This window comes from Fusarium keratoplasticum, chromosome 7 (genome assembly GCF_025433545.1).
Source record: "Fusarium keratoplasticum isolate Fu6.1 chromosome 7, whole genome shotgun sequence".
NCBI lineage: Eukaryota > Fungi > Ascomycota > Sordariomycetes > Hypocreales > Nectriaceae > Fusarium > Fusarium keratoplasticum.
In genome coordinates this window covers 1,938,659-1,962,272 of record NC_070535.1, presented here as the reverse complement: position 1 = coordinate 1,962,272, position 23,614 = coordinate 1,938,659, and the positions used below count along the sequence as shown (strand labels likewise).

General features: G+C 51.4%; 9 protein-coding genes across 9 annotated transcripts; 6 read left to right on the top strand and 3 right to left on the bottom strand.

Moving 5' to 3' along the window:
• Positions 1-169: 169 nt before the first annotated feature.
• NCS57_00979700 (3-isopropylmalate dehydratase large subunit 2) lies at positions 170-2,961 on the top strand (the record flags this gene model as incomplete). Its single annotated transcript, XM_053059559.1, has 8 exons — positions 170-251; positions 310-513; positions 574-773; positions 823-1,365; positions 1,412-1,952; positions 2,006-2,310; positions 2,373-2,550; positions 2,609-2,961. 8 exons carry the CDS (start codon positions 170-172, stop codon positions 2,959-2,961), a joined length of 2,406 nt encoding a protein of 801 aa, XP_052911630.1.
• Positions 2,962-3,487: 526 nt separating this feature from the next.
• Positions 3,488-4,745, top strand: NCS57_00979600 (uncharacterized protein; the record flags this gene model as incomplete). The annotated part of the gene is made up of 2 exons (XM_053059558.1): positions 3,488-3,793; positions 3,852-4,745. The coding sequence occupies 2 exons, from the start codon at positions 3,488-3,490 to the stop codon at positions 4,743-4,745; spliced, it is 1,200 nt and encodes a 399-aa protein (XP_052911629.1).
• A 307-nt stretch (positions 4,746-5,052) lies between these two features.
• NCS57_00979500 (MFS domain-containing protein) lies at positions 5,053-6,684 on the bottom strand (the record flags this gene model as incomplete). The annotated part of the gene is made up of 1 exon (XM_053059557.1): positions 5,053-6,684. The coding sequence occupies one exon, from the start codon at positions 6,682-6,684 to the stop codon at positions 5,053-5,055; it is 1,632 nt and encodes a 543-aa protein (XP_052911628.1).
• Positions 6,685-7,233: 549 nt separating this feature from the next.
• NCS57_00979400 (uncharacterized protein) lies at positions 7,234-9,852 on the top strand (the record flags this gene model as incomplete). The annotated part of the gene is made up of 1 exon (XM_053059556.1): positions 7,234-9,852. One exon carries the CDS (start codon positions 7,234-7,236, stop codon positions 9,850-9,852), a length of 2,619 nt encoding a protein of 872 aa, XP_052911627.1.
• A 355-nt stretch (positions 9,853-10,207) lies between these two features.
• NCS57_00979300 (uncharacterized protein) lies at positions 10,208-11,237 on the bottom strand (the record flags this gene model as incomplete). The annotated part of the gene is made up of 3 exons (XM_053059555.1): positions 10,208-10,263; positions 10,310-10,395; positions 10,459-11,237. The coding sequence occupies 3 exons, from the start codon at positions 11,235-11,237 to the stop codon at positions 10,208-10,210; spliced, it is 921 nt and encodes a 306-aa protein (XP_052911626.1).
• Positions 11,238-14,041: 2,804 nt separating this feature from the next.
• Positions 14,042-14,908, top strand: NCS57_00979200 (uncharacterized protein; the record flags this gene model as incomplete). The annotated part of the gene is made up of 1 exon (XM_053059554.1): positions 14,042-14,908. The coding sequence occupies one exon, from the start codon at positions 14,042-14,044 to the stop codon at positions 14,906-14,908; it is 867 nt and encodes a 288-aa protein (XP_052911625.1).
• Positions 14,909-15,737: 829 nt separating this feature from the next.
• On the bottom strand, positions 15,738-16,913 carry NCS57_00979100 (uncharacterized protein; the record flags this gene model as incomplete). The annotated part of the gene is made up of 1 exon (XM_053059553.1): positions 15,738-16,913. One exon carries the CDS (start codon positions 16,911-16,913, stop codon positions 15,738-15,740), a length of 1,176 nt encoding a protein of 391 aa, XP_052911624.1.
• Positions 16,914-18,031: 1,118 nt separating this feature from the next.
• NCS57_00979000 (Purple acid phosphatase) lies at positions 18,032-20,054 on the top strand (the record flags this gene model as incomplete). Its single annotated transcript, XM_053059552.1, has 2 exons — positions 18,032-18,390; positions 18,443-20,054. 2 exons carry the CDS (start codon positions 18,032-18,034, stop codon positions 20,052-20,054), a joined length of 1,971 nt encoding a protein of 656 aa, XP_052911623.1.
• A 2,430-nt stretch (positions 20,055-22,484) lies between these two features.
• Positions 22,485-23,490, top strand: NCS57_00978900 (uncharacterized protein; the record flags this gene model as incomplete). The annotated part of the gene is made up of 3 exons (XM_053059551.1): positions 22,485-22,638; positions 22,686-23,083; positions 23,134-23,490. 3 exons carry the CDS (start codon positions 22,485-22,487, stop codon positions 23,488-23,490), a joined length of 909 nt encoding a protein of 302 aa, XP_052911622.1.
• Between the last annotated feature and the right edge of the window lie 124 nt (positions 23,491-23,614).

Below are 23,614 nucleotides of genomic sequence, written 5' to 3'. Positions count from 1 at the left end.
AGTAATGAAACTAAGTTCGTCTAGACTTGATTCGACTTAAGTAGTCGAATAGTGCATGATACATCGTCTGAAGAGTCTGACCTATTTGAACGTCTTGTGGTGTCCTGCGTCTCTTCTCGCATCCTCGACAAAAACCCCTGTTCTACACTATAGATACGGCGTTTTCAACATGGCTGCAAGAGACTTTACGGCTCAGCTACTCGTACTGTTGAGGACAATTCGGCACGTGCAGTTGAGTGACGAAGCGCTGGGTAGGTTTTTGTCAACGCCCTACCCTCCATCACACCCAAGCTGATACCGAGCCAACAGTATCCAATCTGTCTCAGTTTCCGCTCAAAGTTTTGTCTGCAGTCGCAGATCAGATAACACATGATGGCTCCGAGAGGGAGGCTGGTGCACTGAGAGAGGTTTTACGCATTGCTACAGCCTCTCCAAGCTATGGCGGTATGGGGCTGCTGGCGGGTAACGTCTTGGCGGAGGATGAAGTTGAACTGCTGCTACTGGCTTCTGCCTGTAAGTCAAACGCATGCATTCTATCCCCCTGTCTTGTCAAACACTAATGTGACAACAAAGGGCTTGAGTCGCTGAATTCGGCCGATCGATCACGGAAACCTCTGGCTCCCTTTGCAGTTAGACCTGCCAACCGTCCTCCTATGAACGTGACAGAAAAGATCTTTGCCTTTCACGACGTCTTGCGGAAGGGTTGGGTCCGACCTGGAGAGGCCATTCTAGTTTCTGTGGACTGGGTTTTGTCTAGCGAGGCGAGCTGGCACGTAAGTCGAAGCTGAGCAGCTGGAGACTGCTTTGACTCACAAAACTTAGAACATGCTCAAGGTTTATCAGAAAATGGGAGATCCTGGCATCTTCCGCAACGATCGCTTCTGGCTGGCTGGTGATCACGTCGTGGACCCCCGCCTGATGGACCAGCCGCTTGTCCAAGAGCTCGTTGATGAGATGGACATGGCCCGGAAAAAGTTCAAGTTGACACAGTTTCAGGGCAGCAACTACACCATCATGCACACAGAGTTCCACCGCGAACGAGCGCAGCCTGGCCAGCTCATCATAGGCTCCGACTCGCACACATGCAGCGCCGGCGCTGATGGGTGCTTAGCCATTGGCCTGGGTGCTGCCGAGGTTACCATGGCGCTGGTGACAGGCGAGATCTGGTTCAAGGTGCCAGAGGTTGTTGAAATCCGTCTTGTTTCCAAGCCTCGACGGGGGATTGGCGGCAAAGATATTATTCTTCACATCCTCAAGGAGCTGAAGCGCAACACTGTTGCCAGTTCTCGTATCGTCGAGTATACTGGCCCTGGATGTAGATGGCTAAGCGCCGATGCCAGGTTTGCCATTACCAACATGACGACGGTAGGTCATATTCTGTCCTCGATGGCTATGTCTCACTCTGTTGTAGGAGTTTGGGGGAATCACAGGAATTTTCGCACCCGACCGGATAACGGAGCAGTTTGTCCAATCCCGAAAGACGGCCCGCCACAAGTCCGATTCAGTCTTCTTCAAAGCTGACTCAGGCTGCTCATATGCCGTCTCGCATACCATCGATCTCTCACAAGTAGAAACAACCATTGCGCGTTATCCGAGCCCCGACAATGTGGTCTGCGTATCCGACATGGCCGGGTCCAAACTGGACGGCGTCTTTATCGGCGCATGCACCACGGCTGAAGAAGATCTTGTCCTAGGGGCTCTTGTTTTACGGGCTGGGCTTGAAAAGGGGTTAAAGCCCGTTGCCTATGGACAGCGACGGGTTGTCCCAGGGAGTCGTCCTATCGCAGACTTTTTGAGGCAAACTGGCCTTGCCCAAGTTTATGAGAAGGCTGGCTTCACGATAGGCATCCCCGGATGCAGCTACTGCGTGGGCATGGGTGCCGACGTGGCTGCGCCTGGTGAGGTTTGGTTGAGTAGTCAAAATCGAAACTTTGAGAACCGCATGGGCAGAGGTACGTCTTTGATCTTTGCTCGGCAACTCTCTTTGGCTAACGTCCAGCTCCAGGTGCCATTGGCCACCTGGCGTCTTCCGCCGCCGTTGCGGCGTCATCGTTTAGCATGACTATAACATCACCTCAGAACCTGGTTGATAGTATCCCGGACCATCTATGGGCCCAATTCAAGAGCCGAGGATCGTTGGTGGATCAGGTTCAACCCGATCCGTTTTGGGTTGAACCGCCGGGCGACGACTATGGGAAGGCGGAGGAAGAGTGCACTGCAAAGGACTCTAGTGATGATGGCCTTGACACGAACCAAAATATCATCAATGGCAAGATTTACAGGCTTGGAAATTTTGTTGATACTGATGCGGTGAGTTGCAACCTTCTCTCGGCCTTGGACGGAATTGTCGACATTGACTTTTAATAATGAAGCTTGTCCCGGCACAATTTGCTCTTTCGTCAAAGAACGAAGAGGAACTGGGCCAGCATTGTTTAGAGTTCACAAATCCCGAGTTTCGAGAGCTCGTCAAGAAGGGGCACACTATTGTCGTTGCCGGAGAGGCATTTGGATGCGGCTCTAGTCGACAGGAGGCCGTACAAGCATTGATAGGTTCTTCCCCCACGGATCCAATGTTCAACGGCGTTCATCTAACAGTTACCTACCATAGGAATCGGAGTTCAGTGTGTCATTGCCAAGTCATTTGCTTTCATCTACAGTCGTAACCAGCCCTCACTGGGTCTGTGGGGCTTCACCATGGTGGACTCGGGGTTTTATGAAAAGGCACAGACTGGAGAGGCCATCAACATTGATCTCAGGCTCAACGAGTTGACCATTGGTGGCGACCGGTTCCGGTTTCAGTTGACAGACATAGAAAAGGCGCTTACAAAGCGTGGAGGCATCATCAAGGCCTTTAACCAGCACGGAACGAAGGTGTACAGTGTAATCACGAGGGATAACAGTGTTAGTGTTAAGAAGGTGAAAAATGTAGAGGCACAACTAGTAGATGGCATGGCATGGTAAGCGACAAACGGGACTGGGCCTGGAAGGCTTCAATAATCGTTCAATATATTACAAACGTATACAGCGTAGTAACGAGTGATAATAGTGTCGGCAGAGAAGGAAGTCATGGTAAGCAAACAAGTAGTATAAGGTAGCATGGTATGCAGCTATTTATAGCTTCTTTGTTCATATCCTAACAAATGTCGTCATGCCGATAGAAAAGCTTCAAACCGTTCTTTTGGCCCTGGCGTGATCTGCAAAGCTTAAACCTTAAAACAGTGGGATAACCCTCTATCTTGACGTGATCGGAGCAGTCTACCGACTCGGGAAGGCTGTTTCGGTACCCTTGTCGCAACTCCATCCGGAATACGACTGAACCCCCCTGTAAACTGACGAGATAGAGCTTCTGGCAGGCATACTTAGACACCTTCCTGCTTTGGATACGATGTGTAGGCTACTTGGATAGGCTACTTGGCGTGGTGACTATTTATTGACCGCATGCCCGCCCATTATGGGCGTTCATCACACTCGTCTAAACTCTTGAAGGATGGCTCGTCTTGCATCTCTGGCCCTCGTCTTTCAAGCCATCGGGCTGGCCGTTGCCCTACCCGCTTCTCAAGGATCCACTACCCCGGCTGCCGAACAATGGATCGTGGCACTGAAACCCGAGGTGTCCTCCGACTCCGACTTGAAGCTTCATGCTCGGTGGGTCTCGGAGCTACACGCCAAGAATGTGCAGAAGCGCGATGATGCTCCGGCTGGACTTGAGAAGACTTTCCAGTTTCCTGGTTTCTCGGCCTATGTCGGGTCTTTTGACGAGGACACGCTGGATGCCATTAAACATAACCCTAATGTGAGTGCCCTTTCGGAGATGGAGGTTTTCATAGAGCAATACTAAGTATGGTATGTAGGTTACCGCTGTTGAGAGGAACCCAGAGGTCTTCTTGGCTTCGCCAGTCACACAGGAAAACCCTCCCTGGGGCCTGTCTGCCATCTCGCACGCCAACCCACCCTCTTCATCCTCCAACTACAGGTACGACTCCAGCGCCGGTGCCGGAACATTTTCCTATGTTCTGGACTCCGGACTTCTGGCCAGTCATAGGGAGTTTGAGGGAAGAGCTGCCCTTGCCTACGATGCGACAAACGGAGCGGCGACTGACCACGGCCATGGTACTCACGTCGCGGGCATTGTTGGTGGAGTTACCTATGGAGTCGCGAAGAAGACTTCAATCATTGGTGTCCAAGTTACTGGCGCCTCTTCTGGCTCTGGTGCATGGATCTTGGACGGTCTAGACTGGACCGTTCGCGACATCATTTCCAAGAACCGCGTCGGCAAGGCTGTCATCAACATGTCTCTTCTCACTGCTAGCTCGACTGTCGTCAACAATGCCGTCCAGGCAGCCATCGATAATGGCATCCCAGTCGTTGCGGCCGCAGGCAACTCCAATATTGACTCAGCTGACTGGTCCCCTGCCAACCTTCCCGCCGCCATCACGGTTGCCGCAAGTAACAATAACTATCAGCGATGGAGGAACTCCAACTGGGGCTCTGTAGTTGATCTCTTTGCCCCCGGAGAGAGTGTCACCTCTGCTTGGTACACATCACCTACATCAACCTATACCACTTCTGGTACGTCCCAGGCGGCACCGCATGTTGCTGGAGTGGTGGCGTATCTTCTGGCACTGGAGGGTCCACGAACCCCTGCACAGATCAAGGCGAGGATTTTCGCACTAGCGACCAAGAACCTTATCTCGGATCGACGGGAGGTCCCGAATCTGCTGCTGTATAACGGCAATGGCGCCTAACTTGGAAGGGCTGCACCAGGCTACAAGGTGGAACCAAGGATGGGGAAGCTATGGGTTTGGTCGACGGCATGTCAAGTAGAATTAGAGTGACAGGAATGATAACGGATTCAATCTGAATCAAAATATTGTCCATTTCGCATTAAAGCTTAGCACTACGCAGCATCGAACGTTCTGGTGTAGGCAACATTATAGATTGCTATATAGAGTTCCAAGGTCGAGACACTATCGCCACTGCTCAATGGCCATGGTGACAGAACTCAGACCATAAGAAAGTAGATTATCAAGTATTCATGTCCAAATCCATCGTTTACTTTGCCTCCTTGTCGATAGTCACAGTCTTGGTAGTCAAGTCGACCTTGGCTTTTCGGAAGTCCCTAGCCGAGACCTTCTGCTCAAACAAAATATCAATCTCAGCAAAAGTGCGGTCCTTGGTCTCGGGAAGACGGAAGAAGACCCAGGTGAGACCAATGCACATGATTCCACCGTAGAAGAAACCAGACTTGGCTCCCCAGTTCCAGGCGGCACGTTGGACCATGCGGGGAACGAGCTGGCCGTAGATGAGCACGTTAACGTTGTAGGCCGCTCGGGCGATGGCGACACTCTTGATTCGGAGGTAGCTAGAGGGGATCTCGGTGACGACGGTGTAGATGACGGGACCGCAGGTGATGAAGAAGACAAAGTACTCGATCAGGAGGATACTGCCGATGGCGTAGGCAAACTTGGTCTGCTTAAGCGTGTCTGGGATACCCAAGAAACCGATGAGGATGGACGTAGAGGCCATGAAGGATGTACCGCACAGAATGAGGGTTCTTCGGCCAACCTTGGGGATAACGAGAAAGGCGATGAAGACACCGACGATGGCCATGGCATACTGTCCAATGCCGAAATTGAACGAGGCAGAGGTGGGAACACCAGCTTGCTGTAGGAAGTAGACGACGTATGAGACAAGCGGGACACAGAGTTCCTGGACGACATATGTGAGAACGGTGATCTCTGTGCGTCGGAGGTTCTTCTTGCGGAAGAGATCCTTGTATGTGCTGGAGGATCGGTGCTCGTTCTCGATCTGGATGGTGTACTTGATCAGGGACATGGAATTGGCAATCTCCTCCTCGGTGCCGTCCCGGGATTGAAGCTTTCGCAGGGACTTCTCGGCATCATCGTGTCGGCCCTTTCGAACGAGCCACCATGGGGATTCGGGCGCAAAGTAGATGCCGATCGCCAGAGGGATGGGGAGGATCCACTGCATGGCAAAGGGAATTCTGTAAGCCCACTGACCCTCCATGGAGAGGAAGCCTCGGAGGGTTCCAGTGCCGATGAGGTAGCCGATACTCCAGCACATGGACACCAACATGGTGAGGTAAGGTCGCAGGACGTTGGGGGTGACCTCGGCGGCATATGTCGTGGTGATGGTCTGGAAGACACCCCATGGGACACCGAGGAGGAGACCAGCGCCGAGGTACATGTAGATGCTGGTGGCAAAGAACTGAAGGAAGATGAAGCACATCATCAAGAAGAGACAGCCAAACATGACGATTCGGTAACCGAACCAATCAGCCAGAAGACCGTTGAGCAAAAGACCAATGATCTGACCGACGTTGACACAGTTTCCGATGGCGGCCTGGAGGTTGGCAGGCACCTGGTAATCGCCTGTGGGTTGAAGCTCGCCATAGCGCTTCTGGAAGGCGGGGAAGGCGAAGAAGGCGGTGATGAAGGCCTTGTCGAAACCCTCCATGATCAGGGCAGATGAGAAGAGGAAGGAGAAGGCGCAGGCCTTGGGGTATTTCTTGAGACCCTGGAGGAGACTCAGCTTGTGCTCAGCCTCGTTGGCCTGCTCGGCACCCTTGAGGAGGTCATCGCCGCTGAGGTTCTTTTCCTCGTCCCTGTCGGGAAGGACGTCGACGGTGCCGGGGTCCTTGCGGTCTTCCTGGTGTTCAACCATGTTGGGCAAAGTGTCGTGTCTTGAAGAGTGTGTGATCTCGAGATGAAAGTTCACCGAGTCTGACCTTGTTTACTCCGCACGGAGAAGAGGGGGGTATATATGGCCCTCGAGTCAGTGACTGCTGCGCCGTAATCCAGGCTCGGTCATGTCGGTCGAATGGATACCGCCTCATGCTGGCACTTAACCCGCGTCTCGGGGCAAGATCCGCCGGGGTGTTAGCCTGGATTGGTGGAATTACCCAATACCAAGACTCGAAGGGGATGATATTATCCACGGCTTCCCCGCCCTTTTCCCCGCGTTTACCCCAGGAAAGGTTAAACTTGATTTCCTGCCCAACCCCCGAGGTTATTGTTAAGCTTGGCTTTATTACGGCCAGTCAGTTAATTGCGAGGGGCCTGTTCCCATCACACGGCTTGTCAAGCCTACAATTAGTGGCAACACCCCCAACCCCATTGTGTTCTCTTTCCCCCAAACCTGACCCCTTCTCCGACCCTTGTCACCCCTTTGACTCTTTCTGTTGGCCACGTTCTGTACTCGCCACTCGGGACAATGTCGACCGCCAGTGTGCGTTGGCTGGTGGCCGACAGAAGCTCGGCTAGCGGTGTCTCGTTCGGCATGCCCTGGCCCAAGGGGTATCTTCGCCCGGGCCAAGCCTTTACCATTGGGGGAGATGATCAGACGTACCCGCTCGACTGTCGCGAGATTGCCTACTGGCCCGATGGCTCGCTCAAGTGGACGGCTCACTCCGTTAGTGGTAACCTTGGTCGTCACGAGGTCTATCGAGTCAAGCCTGTCGATACGAGCGCTGAGCAGACCGGTGGCATTTCCATCAAGGAGGAGTCTGGAATTATCTCGGTGTCTACCCGAGCTGGGCTAGGGATTGAGTTTTCGCTCTCAGCTGGGTCTGCTTTGTTCAATAGCCTCACGCTGAGCGGTCGCTCTCTTTGCTCGGGCGCAACCCTTGTCGCGTCTATCAACAAAAAAGAATACGCGACATCTGTCAAGAACATCGCCATCGAAAACGCGACCGACAATCGTGTTGTTGTCAAAGTTTCTGGAAATGTTGTCACCGACGGTCAAGAGCATCTCCCTTTTGATGTCAGAGTTTATGTCTACTCGGACGCGCCCACAATTCGAATCGTTCACTCCTTCATCCACGATCTCGATGGCGACGAACCTTTGACCTCTCTTGGTGTCCAACTCCAAGTCCCTCTACAAGATACCGAGTTCTACAACAGACATGTTCGTCTTGGTGGTGCAGCCGGGGGTGTCTTGAAGGAGGAAGTCCAAGGCCTTTCGGGGCTGAGATTTGGGCCCACCATTCAAAACAGGATTGACCAGACATCTGGAAAACCTGTCACGCTTCGAGAGGATGAGTGGGAGAAGACCAAGCTCCCTGCCGGTCTGGCCTCGGTCCCGACATGGGATGCATACACTTTGTCGCAACTATCATCGGACGGCTTCACCGTGAAGAAACGAACGAAACCAGGCTGCTCCTGGGTCAGGTCAACAGGTGGTGGTCGATCTGATGGGACCGTATACGTCGGGTCTGCCAACTATGGTGGACTTGCAGTTGGCCTGAACGAGTTCTGGGAACGGTACCCTACCCAGATCGACCTGTCGAACCTTACAAAAGATGAGGGAACGATCACGATGTGGCTGTACTCCCCGTTGGCTGAACCTCTCGAGACGATGCCATATCACGACGGCCTTGGGCTGGACACCTACCCCAAGCAGTTGGATGCACTTAATGTCACATACGAGGACTACGAGCCAGGCTTTGCTACTGCAAATGGCATCGCACGATCCAACCAACTCTTCCTCAGACCCTTCTTAGCTACACCATCCAACGAAGACTTCAGTCTTTTTTCATCTCTTGTTCGCGACCCCCCCTGCCTGGCTCCTACGCCCGAGTACATGCACTCGACACGAGTCTTCCATGGATGCTGGTCTCCCGACGCTCAAATCTTGGGTGATGCTCCATCAGAGAAAGAGTCCAACATTGAGAAGAACCTCGACCTTCTGTTCAAGTACTACAAGGGACAAGTCGAACAACATCGATGGTACGGCTTCCTAGACTATGGAGACGTCCAACACACATACGATCCATACCGCCATGCATGGAGATACGATGTCGGCGGTTACGCCTGGGACAACTCGGAGCTATCAACAGACTTGTGGCTGTGGCTGTACTTCCTCCACACAGGTCGTGCCGACGTGTTCAAGATGGCTCGAGCCATGACGGCACACACCGCCGAGGTCGACGTTTATCACTCGGGCAAGTTCAAGGGCTTTGGAACTCGTCACGGCGTGCAGCATTTTAGCGACAGCTCAAAGCAGCTTCGCATATCCAATGTGCTGTACAGGCGCATCTACTACTACTTGACGGGCGACGAGCGCATGGGAGATTTGATCTCAGAGCTTGGCCAATGCCAGAATGCTCTTCTTGGCCTTGACTCGCACCGCAAGGTTCAAGAGCATGCAGGCATTCCTGATGGTTTCGCGATGGCAAACATTGGACTTGACTGTGGTCCTCTTGCTGCTTCGTGGTTGACTACCTGGGAGAGACGAACAGAGGGTTGGGAACGGTCCAGAGATCTCCTGTTGAAGATGCTCGAGGGTATTTCCAAGCTTTCGCATGGAATTGGGAACAATGCAATCCTCCTGAATCCCACGACTGGCGATATCCTGGAATGCCCTCCTCCTACTCCTGCATGGGCGATTTCGCATTTATCCATGCTGTTTGGCTTCCCCGAAATCTTCACTGAGCTGTTGGACTACGCCAAGGACGAATACCCTACGGCTGTTGGAGCCTTCACAGAAGTTTGGCTTCGCTACTGCAGAGCGTACAATGGAACCCGCGAGGTTCAGCTTAAAGAGTTTGGCTTCGAGTTCCCAGAACCCACAGTCATGTGGCGTCAAAGTCATTCCACATTGACAGCGATAGCATCGGTTGAGCAAAATAGTGAAGAGCTGGGAAGAGCCGCTTGGAATCAGTTCTTCAACATCGATGGATACCTGGAAAATCAGGATTGGCAGGTCAATAAGGCGTCCCCACCTGAGTTCTTCAATGAAGGAGAGGAGGCACCTTGGGTTTTTACCAACGAGACTGCGCGGTATGGTGTCAGTGCCATCTTCAACTTGGCAAACATTCGACAGTATCTCTGATCTGTCTATATGCAGAATGAAGGCGATAGGGTACGGGCATAGACGTGATGGTTATGGATAGAATGAAATAGACGCGTGTTATTTAACGCTTGTATCACCCCCAACTGATCGACTAATAACCAGAATTATGCCAAAGTTCTACCAATTCCTATACCGGCACGTATTTCTCAGCAAAATGTCTTCTATCAGTTCCCATTCGTCATCTTTCTCTCCGACCCCTATAAGGTCCCGTGGTCGGCTCGCGTTTCTGCACAGAGGAGCGTCGCGATCTGACCCACCCTAGAGTCACAACCTCATATGCCGCCGCAAGCCGACCAACCCATGACAGGTCTCATAACTCTCTCGCGACAGTCGCTTATTTAGTGATGATAGGTAGTTCCGTAATGTCAGTCCATGTTCCTGACAAATCCTCTGAGATCCATTAGCCTGAAATATTTGTACGGTCAGGCTTTCGTACTTGACTTCATTTGTGGACCAAGCATTGCCGGGAAGAGATGGCCGGGATGGAGGATGGTCTGAGCCAATGTGGCAATGAGCATCATACTGGTTTGTCTAGTTAGAAATATGTCCGAGTATTTTATTTCAATGTGGTCCATGGAAACTTACAATCCTTCTAGAATGATAAAGGCAATCTCATCCTTCATGAGGTCGTTACCCCAGCCCCCTCTCATTTCGGCAATTCGGTAGATGCAACGGATATAAATAGCAGTGAACGCGGTGATAAGACCAAACAAGAAGAGACGAAAACCCATGCTGCGCCATGCCTCCAATGCGGTGCCGGAGAGAGGATCTACAGGACGTGCCACGATTCGCCTGACGAGGAACAAGACCGACAAGATGGCGAATATGGATAGGGTAACGACCTGGAACGCAATTCCTGCCATCATGATATTATTTCCTAACTCAAGCATATCCTTGTCGGAGCCGGCAGTTGCTGCGATGCCACCGCCAGTTGCCTGTAAAACCAGGGAAATGATGTCGGCGGTAACGAACACGATGGTGTACTGCTTCGGTTTGAGAATAGAGCACTCAGGACCAAACAGTTCGACAAGGTATTTGAGCATGAGATAAACAGCCGCGCTGTTGAAAGCCGGAGCAATGATAAGGCAGCAGACCTGAGCCTGGAAGGGGATCGCGTCAAAGGGTCGGAAGTATAGGCCGAGGCGACCGAGATACCCTAAAACCATGGCCAAGCAGCCGAGAGTCAGGGCTATCGCGTAGCCTTTGGTGCGGTGGCGGATGCCTAACCAAATGTGTGCAGCGAAGCAGACGGCGAAGAAGGCAACAAAGAAGGCGTTGACGCCTAGGTTGGGACGGTATCCGTAGATGGTGTATTTCAGGCACTCGGGGGTGATGTCTGTGCAGAACTGTGGTTCTGGCGCCATTTTGAGATCGAGATTTGGGTGTTTTAGTGCAAGGTGTTTGAAGGCCTATGGTGGGTGTAACGAAGAAAGGGCTGAGCAGAAGGGAAATGAGGGAAACAAGACGAGCGGCTGGGAGGCAGTTGAAGAATCAGGTCGACCAGCAGAACAGCTAGAGGCATGGCGAATAAATAACTAAATATCTGCGAGTCTCCTTCAACGTGTTGATTCAAATTGTCTTCTTATTGCAACTGTTCCCTCCCCAAAAATAGTTCCATCAAAGACCGAGCTGCCTGTGGAGGAGCGGCTCCCCTGCATGAAACCACGACAACCTCAGATCTCCAGGGATCCTCGGTCTTTGACAGAGCTTGCCTATTGGCCACTTTCCGCCAGGCTCCAGTATTTCCTCGGTCTTTGAGTTTACGCTAGGATTCTTTTGGCATGGACACGATTAATGATGGAACCGAGATCCACCACGTTGATGATGAACTCATTCTTTTAAATACTCTTGATGGAGCACTCCCCTTAAATGCTCGGTCTTTCCCTCCTGCATTTCCCCCCTCGGTCTTTAGATGTCGTCGTCAGCCTTATCAGGCTCACTGACCAGTGCGGAGCATGCTTACACCTGTAGCCGATAAGGCCAAGCCCAAGCGAACCAGGACCAACGTCAAGCAATCAAAATTCGGGTGTTTCACTTGCAAGTGAGTCATCTATCTGGATCTGGACCTCATGATGACGCTGACGACTTCTCTGAAGATCCCGGCGAATCAAATGCGACGAGTTAAAGCCAGCCTGTAGACGGTGCTTGACATCTAGGCGATCATGCGCCTATCCATATGGAGCACCTCCTGCACCGGCAACAACATGCCTTGCGCCCAACCCAAGCCTCCCGCAGAATCGCTTCGTCAATCTCATATGCAAAGTTCTAGTGCAAGGACCCAGAAGGTCAAAGAACGACCTTGAGGTAGCATTCTGGTCTCACACTATCCCCCAGCTGACGCAATCCATCCCCTCGGTGCAAGCAGCAGCCGCAGCCTTTGGCGCGTCATACGATGCACACGTACTAAGAGCCAACCAGTCATCTGAGGCTATAGAGCACTACACTAGGGCATTGCATCTGGTGCAGATTGACCTCACTTCCCTCAGGCATGGGATAGTTCCCTGTATTGTGGCGTGTCTCTTTCTCTCATGTGCTGAGGCTTTGCAACAACGGCTCGATAAGGGTCTCTTACATCTTCAAGGAGCTTTTGCATTACTGAGATCTGTCCCAAAACTGACAGAGAAGGCTATCATGAACATGGACCAAGTATCGTTGCTATTACGAAAACTGGATCTCCATTCTGCAACGTTCGCGGTTGGCCGTGCACCCGATTTGCCCCCTTTGCCTATTCCTACCCCAGGGGCTCTACTGTCTTGCGCTCCTGATCAAGCTCTCTTTCGCATCTTACACCCGTGTTATCACTTCATCGCAAACGCATCGAGATACAGATACGTCAGCCGTCGAATATTACCGCCTGGGCTTCTCATCGAACAAGGTCGCCACCTTGCTGATCTGAAGCAATGGCTATCTCGTCACAAAGATATAGAGACTACCCTGGGCAATGAGCAGCTGCTAGTTCTCCGAGCACAATGCCTCGCCGCTTTCGTCCATGTCGCCAACGCCCTTGAGCCCCATGAATCGGCATTCGATGACTATGCCCCCGAATTCCAGGAAATCGTGGCTTCTGTTGAGACGCTTTTTCACCACACCAACGGTGGCGACGCCTTGGATGGCGACAAAGGCCTGCCATTCTTTACTCCAGAGATGGGAATTATTCATCCCCTCTACTTTACGGCACTGAAGTACCGACATCCTACCTGGCGGCGTCGAGCCATCACCTTGTTGAAGAAAAGCGGGAGAGAGGGCCCCTGGGTTGGTGAGATCGAAGCTGCCGTAGCCTCAACTGTTGTAAAGAGAGAAGAGCAGTCAGGTGAAAAAGTCTTAGCAAAGCCGAGACAGGTTTCGGAGTCTTCGAGGATCAACGCTTGTTGGGTTGTCGAGTATATGGGAGATGCAGGGGACTATAGTTGCGGCGCCAAGACAAGGATAACGAAAGTCAAAGTAATACTAATTAGATGCTATGACATCGACGAAATGTTACGGGGGTCAGGAGAAGGTCCTAACGAGTATCCCTGGCGGAACCGGACGCACTGGGCTGGGTGGGAGGAAACGATCTTGGTTTCACTCATCGAAGAGCTAGAGCTTTGAGCCTAGTCACGAAACTGGTTCCCGTTGACAGTTGAAAACTTTTGAAATTTCCTTCTTAAATCTACAAATAGACACTTCTCTGCACGGTATTATGACCAATCACGTTTAGGAAAGTGTCTCTGAGGACACAACCTGACTTGCCCAAGCCCCCAGCACAAGCCCAGCTTGCAGGACTTTCTCGATAAGAGGCGACAGGCCATCCAACCACAACTCCTCAGAGATACTCTTAGCGGGGCTTAGGCCAGTTTTGGTCTCACAACTTCAACTTTTGCCACACTGAGCCGTGTTTCGGACTTCAGCTGTGGCTTGCCAATGTGCAAATCCAACAGCAAGAAGGCTGTGAACAAGACAGCCGTTTCTTGCATAAATTGGTACTTGACCCCACCTGGAAGATTTTGCTCTTGCTTACCTAGTTTCGTCATTTCTCACCTCCTTTTTCTTTTCAGATCACGGATCCTAGAGCGACATGGAGAGCCCCCAAACACACCCACAATCTAACTAGCAGAACACTCACACCCAACGCGATGAGTCTATCCTGGCTTGGGATGAAGCAAGACCTGTGTCGCCCTTGGAAAGCGAGATGAATCCTTCTGTTCTGGGCTCTGTGCCCCCTGCGATCCCACTGGACTCGGACAACCGCCCGGGGAGATCGCTGTCACGCTGGAATACTACGTCCGACTTGGGAGAACAACTAAGCGATGAGGAATTTACGAAGGACAAGTTTAACTACTTCATCGGTGAAACTGTCTTGTCCGAGTTCGTTCTCGCTCGGACTATTTACCAACGCCAAGCTGTTGTTCGAGCAAATACGGGCAGTGAAGTATGCCCCGAAGGCTGGAACTGTTCCTACATTATTAATTTCATCGGGCCAGGATACAAGTGCCAAGAGCTCGCGTTTGGAGTGGGCTCCAAGGTGAAGAAGCTCAGAGGCTCTGAAGCACCGTTCGACATTAGCATGATCGCGCCAGAGGGTAACTATACCTACCTCGCTGAGACGGACAGGGGCGAGTACGGTGTGCCACAAATCATTAATTCCAGTGTAGGCGGGATGCCTAGTTTCGACCCGCCATATCCTAAGAATATGGGGGCTTTTCGCACTGAACCCATCATTTGGATTGGGTATGTTACCGTCAATGACACCTCACTCCCCCAACCTCTGTTCCGAAATGCGCCGGATTGGTATGAAGCCTACAAGCCAGTCATTTTTGGGTGCGAACATTACGAGGTCAACTATACCGTCAGGTTTAACTACACCCGAGCCGAGCAATTCCACAAAGTCATAGACCGCAAATTCCTCAACAAAGTGGTTGACACAAGATACCTCCCAAACCAAAGGGACCTAGACAAGAGGCTTAATGATCACACCGTGGCTACCCCAGAAGAGAATTATGTACTCCCAAGTGATCTACAAAGGTACCGGCGAGTAGCAGCCTACCATACACTCTGATATGGCTTGAGGAGATACCTAAATGCATCCATGCGCATAGGCGACGGACTACAGATCACCAATTCGAAAGCAAGAGATACATTACTTCTCAACCAGCCAAACCTTCTCCCGATTCATAATATTCCAGAAGGCATCCAATGTATGTACGAGGACCTTCTCATATCGCTCTTATCTGAACCGGATTTCGTTGTCGTCTCCTGGGCCTCGAACGGGAAACCCTCGGGATATGCTTCCGGAGGCTCCGAGACGGAATATCCGTGTGATCGGACGCGACTGAGCTCTACTTTCCGCTATGATTGGCTATAACTCATAGTGGTGTATCTAGTCAGCTTCGTCTTAGCTTCGGTTGGTGTGCTCCTGGGATTCAGAGCGGCTTGTGAAGAAGGGTTGATGCGCGATATGAAGCCATCGTCCATCATTGAAGCCACAAGAGCGCCAAGTCTGAACGAGCTGGGACCTGGAGGCGAGTTGGGCAAGAACAAGGTGAAGGTCGGGTACGGATTGGTACAGCCGCATGCTGGTGAAAGTGTGATGAGCTTCGGGTTGGAGGGCGGTGCAGTACAGCAGCCTGGGCGATCTTGAGGAGTTTTGGCTTAAGATAGACATCTACTCTGGAATCGGGACATGGAACCATGAGGGGCTTGATGGAAAGTGGTCTATGGTTTAGGATATGTGTGCAGGATGAAGGATTTGCCTATCCTGAGTGAAATTTCATAGACTATGAAAATGGGATGCTTTATAGTATTCGCTTACAATGGCTCCAAGTGTTGGAATTGTCTTTGTGAACGCAAGGTGATTCATATTTAACAATAACCCTTAGTCCATCGTATTAATTTTCTCCCAACTGCACAAATGGAATCAACGCCTTAGCAGCCTTAGAAGCCATCTCCCGAGCCTCTACAGGCAAGCTCTCATTGTGCCATTCTGCCTCGAACCGCCTTCGCACAAACTCCCTCCGAGCTGTTTCCCAACGGGCTCGACCCTTGTACTTCTTTCTTGATCTGGTCCAAGGTAGTCTATCATCTCTCAAGTCCAAAATTCTATCAACAACTTCTATATCCCTCTTGTCGCGGATCTTGGGGTAGTACTCGGCGAAAACCTGTTCGCCAGCGATCGTCACCCACAATGATGCCAGTATCACCCTGTGGGAGAGAATTTCGTTATCCGATGGCGGACAAGTTCGCCTGTACCCTGCGCTGAGAGATCTCTCTGTGGCATCGGTCAGAGCCCAAAGGCCGAGACTTTGGAAGGTCATGAGATGACTCGCTGTCAGTCTCGCCAGGAAAGCATTGACATTCTCCCATGCTCGAAGCTCTGGCCACAACCAACCGGCTCCACAACCAGGGGAATCGTTTGAGACTTCGGCCACTGATATGCCCAAGACGGTTAGGTCTGTCCAGAGTTTTCCAGACTCCCAGATCCATTCTCTTTTGAGGGGAATCGTCATTGGAACAGGTGGAGGGGGATTAGGCCTGGCCTTGAAAGCTCTTACCAGCCCAACGAGCTTTTCATGCCGGGCATCGTCGGTGTATGGGATCCGTTTCGCGGCGTGTAGGATGGAGTACCACAGGTCCCATAGGAGCATCTCCGTGCTCTGTGAAGCATCCCATTCCACCTCAGGCTCTGGCCACTCCTCCTCTGGCCCCCACATCTCCAATGCTTTCCCGGGGCTGTGATACTTGCGCTGGCCGCGAGCAACCATTTCTTGCCTATGCCATTGCCGCCCAAAATCTGCTGATGAGTATGCCTCATCAACTGGCTTGGCCAGTATCTCGACAGTCTCGGCAGTCGTCAACTCGCCTGACATGTACTTGTCGATAATTGTCGTGTCGGCGGTGAACCACCTTCGCGCTTTGGCTAGGTGGTCGATCTTGGCCGGGAAATCGAGGGATTCGTCGTCCACCACTTGCTTTGCGGCTTCATATTCCCTCTTTTCCCTTTGCTGATGCAACCCACCATACTTTTTTGCATCTCGTTTGGCTTTGGATGGTCTTTTTTTGGGCATGATTGGGAGGTGATTGTATCAAGGAGCCAAGTGGTACTTTTAGATAATTGCAACAGGTCAAGTGGTCTTATACTACTCCCGACTGCTCGTTCGCGTTGGTACTGAAGGACGCCGAAGAGTCACTCCCCGTCGATTGTGGCGCAGTCAGGACCTCGCAACGTTCGCTGATTCGATAAGGGTTCGCGAGCCACGCGATGACCTCATCTTACCAGACAAGATCCACCATCAGCAACACCAGCCGTCGAGTCAGCCACACAAGATGCTCGCGGATTGAAGAAGGCATGCTCTTTCTGTCTTTTATACCTGGGCGAAATCGGATGATTGACGAATTCTTGCTGTATGTCCAGTAGAGATAAAAATCAATTGACCTTATTATGTTCGGGAGGACGCCGCCAATCTCCGAGTTGTTGAGACACTACGCCGTTAGCCTTGTGTGAAACATCCGGCTGGATATTCTACAGGCATTGCGAATTTACAAGTTGACATACCTTGGGTCGAGGACCGCGGGTCTAAATAATCTCTTGTGCTCTGCCTTTTGCCGTTCACGTTGTGATAGTGCTGATAAAGTGTCTCTCTACTCTTAGACTCGCTCATTAATACCTCTGATCTCATCCACTCAGAGTGGACAACTGCCAACCAGACCATCAGACCATCAATGTCCGAGGAGGGTCAATCATCCAGGCCCCAGGTACCTGTCCAATAGACGCCAATTGATTACGAGTTACTACTCTTTGCACAATGATACCAATTCCTTGATTTGGTCAAACAAAAGTTCCCAACTACCTATTTAGCGGGCGCCGGAACAAACGGCTGCAGGGGTTGTCAACGTCCCCATGCACGTGGGAGAAACTCTTCGCCAATCTTGGGTGATAGCGGATGTTCGGCAACCAATTGTCCGTAGATCGAATCTAACAACACGGAAATACCAAGATTGGGGATAGATCCGATGCATGAGAACCAGAGTCTCGGTGTTCATCTTTGGTAAGTCGGAAATTGAGTTCTTTTGAAGATAGGTGCGTTAGTGCCGTTTATGAGTATATAATTGACGCTTCGAATTCTTGTCTTGGGCTTGTGCATGTCTGCAAGCCTCTGATCAAGCATCGCCATTCGTTGTCACCATGAACCGTCTCGCTGTTGCGGCCATCCTCTCATGCGGCGCCATTGCAGCACCGTCCATTGAAGGCCGTGATGTGGATGAAACATATCCATACACGGGACCTGAGGTGCCTGTTGGTGACTGGGTCGATCCCAGTGTAAACGGAAATGGCAAAGGTTTCCCGCGTCTCGTTGAACCGCCGGCAGTGAAGCCAAAGAGGGAGAATCCCACCAACAACGTCAATGTCATTTCTCTTTCGTACTGGCCCAAGGGCATCAACGTCCACTTCCAGACTCCCTTCGGTCTGGGAGAGTCTCCCTCTGTTCGCTGGGGCAAGTCTCCTGATAGTTTAATCAACACTGCCCATGGCTCTTCCAAGACGTAAGTCAAAATAGGTGAAACGACAAACAAGCCAAAAGCTTACTTGAAACAGATATGACCGGACGCCGCCTTGCTCCATGATCAAGGCAGTCACCCAGTGCAGCCAGTTTTTCCACAACGTCGAAATCAATGGCCTTGAGCCTGATACTACCTACTACTATCAGATTCCTGCGGCTAACGGCACCACTGAGTCTGATGTGCTCAGCTTCAAGACTGCTCGCCCAGCTGGAGACTCCAAGGGCTTCACTGCTCTGGTGATCAACGACATGGGTTACACCAACGCTCAAGGAACCCACAAGTACCTTGAGAAAGCCGTTGACGACGGTGCCTCTTTTGCTTGGCACGGTGGTGATATTTCCTACGCCGACGACTGGTACTCTGGCATTCTTCCCTGCACTGACGATTGGCCCCTCTGCTATAATGGCACCGATACCGAGCTTCCTGGAGGTGGTCCAATCCCCGAGGAGTACAAGACTCCTCTTCCTAAGGGCGAGATACCGAACCAGGGCAGCCCTCAGGGTGGAGACATGAACGTCATCTACGAATCCAACTGGGATCTCTGGCAGCAGTGGATGGGTGCTATCACTACCAAGATCCCATACATGGTCCTCCCCGGCAACCACGAGGCAACTTGCTCAGAGTTTGACGGTCCCAACAACGAATTGACTGCCTATCTCAACGAGGACAAGGCCAACGGCACCTCCAAGACTTCCAACCTTACCTACTACAGCTGCCCGCCGTCCCAGCGCAACTTTACCGCCTATCAATATCGTTTCCAGATGCCGGGCGATGTTTCCGGCGGCGTCGGCAACTTTTGGTATTCCTTCGACTATGGCCTCGCCCACTTTGTCTCGCTCAATGGTGAGACGGATTACCCCAACAGCCCAGAGTCATCTTTTGCGCGTGACAAGGCCAAGAAGCACAACGACACTCTTGTTCCCGGAGACACCTATGTGACCGACTCTGGTCCGTTTGGAAAGGTTGGCGGAGACATCAACGACAAGAAGGCTTATCAACAGTATCAATGGCTTGAGAAGGACCTTGCCAGCGTTGACCGATGCAAGACTCCCTGGGTCATCGTCATGTCTCACCGTCCACTTTACAGCTCCGAGGTCTCTACGTACCAGGTCAACATGCGTGCTGCTTGGGAAGAGTTGATGCTCAAGCATGGTGTGGATGTTTACATCGCCGGACACATCCACTGGTATGAGCGACTCCTGCCAATGGGTTTCAACGGAACCATCGACATGGGCTCCGTCATTGATAACAGCACCTACCGCGTCAACAACGGCAAGTCAATTACCCATATCACCAACGGTGCTGCTGGAAATATCGAGAGTCACAGCTTCTTGGCTAAAGATGAGCCGATCAAGAACTTTACTCAGGTTCTTGACCAGACTCACTTTGGATTTGGAAAGATGTCCATTATTGATGAGAGCGAGCTGCGTTGGCGGTTTATTCGAGGCGACACTGGTGCTGTGGGTGATGAGCTGAAGCTACTCAAGCAGACAGCCACTTGTGGAGGGAATGGAACAAGATCTGGAGCTACCCCTATGTCTTCCTCTGGGACTGTGGCTCACACTCCAGCTGTTGGTGGTGGTAGCAGAGTTGTTGCCTCTGTTGGGTTGATGGGCGTTGTGTTGATGGCTCTCTTTGCGATTTAGATGGCGCCTCCGAGCACTCCCAGGTTCTTTGGTGGCTCAAGTGTAAAGCTGGTGGAAGCTATGTTCGTTGTTGATTCTCAGTATTGTTGTTCAACAAAGAGTACTCTAGCCACTTCATTAAGGAAGCCATCGTATGAATTTTGCTTAAGCAATGTGACGCCCATTCTATTCTCCTAAAGGGCCGACCAATTAAGAAAATCTTGAACAAAAAGAGTTGCAGCCTTTAAGGTTTTCCCTCTGTTCTGGAAGTATCATGTGAACGTAGTGAAGCCTCAAAAAGAAGTTATCAGCCAAGATAACAAAGAACATATTGTGCATGACCATGCACTATACCTTGATAGTTCTTCATATAGAATAATTGTGAACACTGGGCTCATTAGTGGTAAGTTTTCAGCTTGGCTCAAAGACTGGACTTGCTGAGCGCAACATGAAAAATGATGTTCAATGGTATTCTTGCAACGCATTGGCCCTGCTTGAGGCAAGGCCCTTTGCTGAACAAGAGTGTTCGAGGGCTTGGTCGCGACCATACCACAAGCTCATCCATCGGACAGGAAGCAGTATTGACATAAACGCTTTTCCAATGATTGATAAAAACAACAGTGCCTCCCAACTTAAGCCAGACTTTCTTCTCATCATCAACACTCACACACAACCACAACAAGAACCAACACTTAACACTCAACAACACACTTTGCCATCGAGCAACTCTTTTACCACAAATCACAGAACACACTACACCACAATCACCATGTGCTCTCACGCCAACACCACCAAGACCGGCACCACTGCCGAGACTGCCACCACCGCGGCCCCTGTCGACATGGCTAACCCTGTCTGCACCTGCACCAAGTGCGACTGCCGCAACATCGTCACCTTCCCTGGTGGCAACCTCTGCGAGTACTGCAATGAGCACCACAACCTGTAGATACGGGCATCGCAGGTAAAGTGTAAGATAGAGAGTATATTGATCGCAGAGGCGTTTTGCCCCTACTGCGCAACGTTGAGATAGAAAAAGTAACCGAATATACTCAGGTTCTGAAAAACAGCCAACAAGTTCCCATTCAAGTAAACAAAGCTTAATTAGTAGGGTGCTTGTGACTGCTCTTATGATAAGAGACCATCCTTACTACGATTTCCTTGATTACTCACACCAAGTTACAATGACGAGCTTTTCTAAATATTTCAGGCACCGAGGATGAAGCTTAGAAGCAAGTATTGCACTATGAATGCCCCCCAGAAGCTAGGTCGGGGTCCGTCAGGCGAATGTACTTCCTTGGGGTTCTCTGCTTCCTCTAAATCAGGCCAAATTAGTGAATGTCAAAGCTCCTACCCTTTCTCAACGAATTGAAAGTACGATGCATCCGCTCTTCTTGCGCGGGAGTAAACTCAGTTTGGCTAAAGTCTTGTCAGCCATAGGTTCAAGAGAAGATGTAATACACAAATTGCGACATCGCACAAATCCTCACCGCCATGCCATTCAGTCAAATTTGACTAGCGGACTAGGATCTGCAAGCTTAAAAACGCTTTCTTCATGACAAGTACAAGGATGAAGCACTCTCTCACTGGTTACCTCGGCTGTGATCTTGTCCAGCCGGCGGCGGTGGAAACGATGTGGCGTTGTGAGCCAGTCTCCTTCAAGCTGGCTGGTGAATCGCGGCCGCCAAATTGGCTTGGTTTTCCAAGACTGGCTAGTGATGTTGACGTGTAGTTAACGGACTCGTCCAGCTAAACTTCTAGGATCAATTGTGATCGACCATCAGCAAGGGTGGTCAGGGAGCTAATGTGTCTTAGGCGGCGGCCTAGGCGGTTAATGAGTACGTATGACAGCTGTCGGCAATGGCTGTCACCCCAACCTCCTGTAAGAAGGGACCTGATTCGTGTGTGAATAAGACAAGGAATGTGAAAACGCAGCGTCGTCCACACTCTGCAGCATTCAATGCCGATCAAAACAAACATGGGTCATGCCCACCTTCTGGATGCAAAGTTACGGCTCATCCTGCATCACCATTCTTCACTCGCGTAGAACCATATCGACATATACTCCCAGAGACGCGGCCCTTCATCGACAAATATGCAGTCCGGCGCCTACGGAAGCTGTCATGAAGATGCTGCAGCTACTGTACCACCCACCCATAAGACCTCTGGCTTGCTCCCTGGCGAGCTAATGGTTTGTGCCGCTGTGCTTATGTCGATCCTTGCCCATGGTGGATGCGCTGACTTGAAGCTCGCAATAGCTTCTGAGACATGGTCTGACTAGTGCGGATTGAGGCGAGCTGAGCTGAATCTCTGTCGCGATGAATTCTGATTTAAAGGCCCCTTTCGCCTCAACGAAAAATGGATGGTTGACTTTCTCATCGGTCCCCAGGATCTCACCTCTTTTTTTTTTACACTCTCTCGCCAACCAGAAGTGCACGCGACTTGACTAGAGCCATGAGACTGTTTGTTGTTGCCGCTCTTCTTCTCGGAAGCTGCGTCGCAGTCGAGCCTGAGGCCGTTTATAGTGGAGGCTTTGACTTCGCTAAGAACGACTCCATCAAGCTGCGCATCGCCAATGGAGGTGCCGGTCAAAGCGGCCTAATCAAAGGTAGGCTCACAGTGTGGCAGGTGAACCTTCCCGCTAACACACCACAGAGCTCGCCAATGCATACATCAAAGATCGAGTCACGGATGGCGAGAAGCCCTTCCAAGTAGCTTGGATCAAGAGCGATACGTATTACAGCATCCAGTATCTCAAGACGGGAGACGCCGACGTGGGCATCACGTACAATGAGGCAGCTGAGAACATCTCGATTAAGCAAGGCATTGCGAAGTCGCCCAGCTACTATGCCTTCCGTGACCACTTCCTGCTCATCGGTCCAAAGCGTAACCCTGCCAACCTCTCCGAGTCGGATGACATTCTTACCATGTTTGCCACCCTCCACGAGGCGGCTGAGGGGAGTGCTACCAATCCGCCTGTTCGCTTCCTCAGTCGCTATGACAAGTCTGCGACCAACATCAAAGAGACCCTTCTCTGGGCTGGCATCGGACAAGTATGTACCATCATTTCCTGTTACCTACAACCGTATTAATCTTCAAACAGGTCCCGTGGGCCACCGCGTACTCGACTTGGTATCACCAATACATCGCGTTCCCAATCCAGGCTCTCACCGCCGCCATTCTCCTAAACGAGTACACCATCACAGACCGAGGCACCATTTTATCTCTTGACGCCGAACTAAGGAACCAGACCAAAATCTACAAGGCTGGTTCCGACGACGCCGATGATCTCCTTCTGAACCCTGCCCGGGCCTTAATCGGCGCAAAGGCACCCAACGCTGACGAGGCTGCTGCATTTGTCAAGTGGCTAGTGAGCGACAAGGGACAGGATGTTATTGCTGGCTTTGAGAAGGATGGACAGCAGCTATACTCGAGGGCTCCCAAAAAGGCAGCGAACTAGCCTGCTCATGGCGAGAAGAGCACTTATCTGATCAGAACAAGGCCTCTTCGACCTTCATTGAAGACTTGAAGTAGATAATAGTACGTCTTGGGATACATGGATACTCCGAGCAGTATATGAGCGA